Here is a 3,652-nt window from a genome sequence, read left to right as displayed (position 1 = left end):
CTGGAGAAAGAGTGGGTCCCCCTCCTGCCCTCCGCGCGCCCCTCACCGTCCTGGGAGAAGAGCAGCAGGAAGCGCGCCGGGTTCTCGGGGTCCCTGCGCACCTCGCACTCCCCCCCGCCGCCGGACCGCTTGGGGCTCTGGAAGTACAACTGCAGCTTGGTGCTGAGGTTCTTGGGAGGGTCGGGGCCCCAGGACCCCTCGACCAGCAGCGGGAAGGAGCTGGGCGCAGCCATCCTGGGCGCTGCTGTCCCGACTGCTCGGCCGCCGCTTCGCCGGGAAGTTAACTTCGCTCTTTCGCTTTCGTTTCCCAGAACAACCCTCCCGGCCTGAGTTTCTGTCTTCCCGCGGAGCCGCCCCAGGATTGGAGACGCCCCCTCCCCAAGTCCACATCCTCTGCTCGGGCCACAGCAAGGACAGTGGACCTTGGCGCCCGCCACTCTGGCCTGGGGTCCCCTCCATCTGCGCACTGCGGGGTCCCGCTCACCTCACCCGCAGCCCTGAGTCACCAGACGGCAGCGGACACAGACAGAGACTGTTTCACGTCTGAAATGCCACACGCTGACATTTTACAGGGAAATAAAATGGCTAGCAAACCGAGATCCTCCTCTTGAGACGTTCCTTTCGAAACTACTTTCAACAGTCAATGTCCTTAGAATTTTACCTGGTCTTCCTTCTTTTAAATTTTGCTTCCTGATCTGTCAGTACATGTCAAGAAGCGTGGGAGAAACGACACACTCCCAGAAGTTGTGGAATGTTTACGAGGTGCCAGGTGGAAGGACACAGTCCTTGCTCTCGCAGAGCTCAGCAGCTGTGGGGACTCAGAGGTGATGGCTCTGAGAAGGAATATTCAGGTGTTCCAGAACAAATGAGCAGGACAGGCATCTGGCCCTGCGAAGGATCCCGGAATGGCTTTACAGGGTTGAGAAGGGGGTCCGGGTCGCTTTGGCTGCTGCTGGTGGCTGGAGTAGAGAAGGGGAAGCCAGCCAGGCAGCTACTGGAGTGCTCAGATATTGAAGGCAGGGCTTTCGGAGCCTGGAGAAAAGAAAAAGCTCAAAGATGACTCCTTGGTCTTCTATGGATGGCCTGAGCAGGTGGTTGAAAAGTGGTTTCATCTTCAATGCGCAGCCTGTGGGGTGGCTGGAGAGGTGGCAGAGAAGCTGAGAATGTGTGTCCTAGGCTGTGATAAAAGTGTGTTTCCAGTCAGAAGGAGCCCTCGGACTGCAATGTTTGTCCCCCTGGTTTCCTGGGGAGGGAGTCCTGGAGGGAGCTGGCGGCAGCATGAGGCCTGAAAGGAACAAAGGAAGAAAAGGCAGCAAGGGCAGCCAGCTCTCTCCAGAAGGGCGACTGGGGAGGAAGGAGCCAGGCAGGCAAAAGCTAGGTGGCTCTAAGATCAGGTGTTATTTTTTGCTTTCTGGGCTTTAACTGTTTGTTTGTTTTTAGTACCAGGGATTGAACTCGGGTCCTTGCGCTTGTAAGGCAGGCCACCGAACCGCTGAGCTAAACCCCCAGGCCCTCAATGATACATTTTGATCCTTATTTACACCTTTAGTTTTTCACACCAGAGAAACTATTTGGTATTACACATGTGTGTCTTATTTATTTCACTTAAGAGTATGGCCTCAATGTGCAACCACTTAGCGATAAATATCTCTTGTTCTTTATGGCTGAGTAGTACTCCATTTTATTAAGAAAAATTTTTTAAAAATCCACATCTTCTTTATCCAGTCTCCAGTTGATGGGCAATTAGGCTGTTTATAATTAACTATTACAAACTGTGCCACTATAAACATGGGTGTGCATATATCACTGTGGTATGATTCTTTTAAATCTTTTGTGAAGATACCCAGCAGAGGGATGGCTGGGTCAAATGGGATTTCTCATCCCAGTTCTTTGAGGAGTCTCCATATTGATTTCCACAGGGGCTGCACCAGTCTGCACTCCCACCAACAATGGAGAAGTGTTCCTTTCTCCCCACAGCCCCACCAGCATTTGTTATTGGTTGATTTCCTGATAGCAGCCATTCTTTGTGGGGTGAGGTGGAATCTCAGTGTTGTTTTCCTCTGCATCTCTCAGTGACCAGTGATGTGGAACATTTTTTCATATGTTTATTTGCTGTTTTTACTTCTTTGTCTGAGAAATGTCTGTTCATTTCAGATGCCCATTTTTTGGAATTGTTTGAAAATTGCTTGAATTTTTGAAATGTTTGGTGGGTCTGATTCTTTTTAGCTCTTTATATATTCTAGTTAGTAGACCTTTTCTGAGGAGCAGCTGGTTATTTTCACCCAATTCAAACCCTTCTTTCTCCCAGTGTGCTTACTCTCTCTCAGTTGTTTGCCTTCCATGGGCATCTGCTTTCTGAGCCCTTCTTCCTCCCTAAAGTATCACCTGAGGGCCTGGGAGCACGGACAGGGTGAGGGGTGAGCTTGCAACGCAGATTGGCTGTGTTCGTGTTGCTATGCCTTGGCTCTCCTACCTCACAGCCACAGCGAATGAGAGTATAACAGCCCACATCTGTGTTTGAGGTCAAACTTCCCTTGCCTATTTCATCTAAATTCCATCTTTCAGCTTCTCTATAAACTTCTATAGCCTAGCACCAAGCTCCTTTCAACTTGCCTACAAACTGGTGCCAGGCTCTCCCCTTCTCCAGGGGTAATGCAGGTTCACTGAAACCATGGTTAGCTGGTGATGGAGGGCATTAACATCTTCCCTGGCCATCCAGTTAACCACTGAGTCAGAACCACATGCATACATCTCAAGACAAGCATTAACTCTCAGCACACTCTGGATCATATTTAAAAGAATACCCAATATTTTAATAACAGCATTATGCACGATTTCCACCAGGGATGTTATTAATGGTTGAATAATCAGCTTTCTGGGGGTAAATGTTTAAGTAAGCTGAGTATGGTGGTTTTTAACTGTAATTCCAGCACTCTAGTAGTCTGAGACAGGAGGATTCAAGCCCAGCCTATGGGCAACTTAGTGACTTATTGAGACCTTATCTCAAAATTTCAAAAAAAATTTTTTTTTAAGAGATGAGGCTATAGCTCAGTGGAAAAGCCCCAGATTCAATTTTCAGTGCTGCAAAAAAAAAAAAAGTGTGTGTATAAGTTTTATAGATATAATGATTGCCTAGCAAATAATTTATAAGTAATAATAACATATATAATACTTTACTATAATTTTCAGTTACCCACTTGATTCTCAGAGTATGTTTCAAAGATTTGTCTGGAGCCTATCTATGGTTGCAGGTTGTGGGTAAATACAGTTCTGACATGAATGCTGGTTGACATTTCATTTACATTAACAGGTAAGGTGCAGATGAAACAATGAAGGCCTATGTCAGAACTCTTATTGGCTTAGCTCCCTCACTGAACTGGATATTAAATTTCAAGTACTGGGAAGATATTTCTTCAACTGCATTTTTTTCCAGTGTAATGATACAGGTATGATAGGTGTTTAAGCACTGTCAAAGGCACAAGTATATTCTATCACCTTCCCAAGCTCAGATAATAAACAAAACAACTGAGACCTGGTTTGCAGTGTTCCATGATTCCACGATGTAAACGCTCCTACTATGGCTGGTTCAATTCCTGGTGTGAGATCGCTGAGCAAAGAGTTGGGAAGAGATGAGCAGGCAGGCCATTCATTA

At 47.1% G+C, this 3,652-nt stretch overlaps 1 protein-coding gene across 1 annotated transcript in view; it reads right to left on the bottom strand.

The window, feature by feature from the left end:
* Parp14 (poly(ADP-ribose) polymerase family member 14) overlaps positions 1-259 on the bottom strand; it is a 43,280-nt gene extending 43,021 nt beyond the window's left edge. Inside the window, exon 1 of the mRNA XM_010617983.2 lies at positions 47-259. Within this exon, the coding sequence (XP_010616285.1) occupies positions 47-233 (187 nt within the window). The 5' untranslated portion in view covers positions 234-259. The remainder of the gene's footprint in view (positions 1-46) is intronic.
* Positions 260-3,652: the final 3,393 nt, after the last annotated feature.

The sequence above is a fragment of the Fukomys damarensis genome, unplaced genomic scaffold, assembly GCF_012274545.1.
Source record: "Fukomys damarensis isolate Sample0158 unplaced genomic scaffold, DMR_v1.0_HiC HiC_scaffold_24, whole genome shotgun sequence".
In the NCBI taxonomy this organism is placed as follows: Eukaryota; Metazoa; Chordata; class Mammalia; order Rodentia; family Bathyergidae; genus Fukomys; species Fukomys damarensis.
This window is presented reverse-complemented; position numbering and strand designations above follow the sequence as displayed.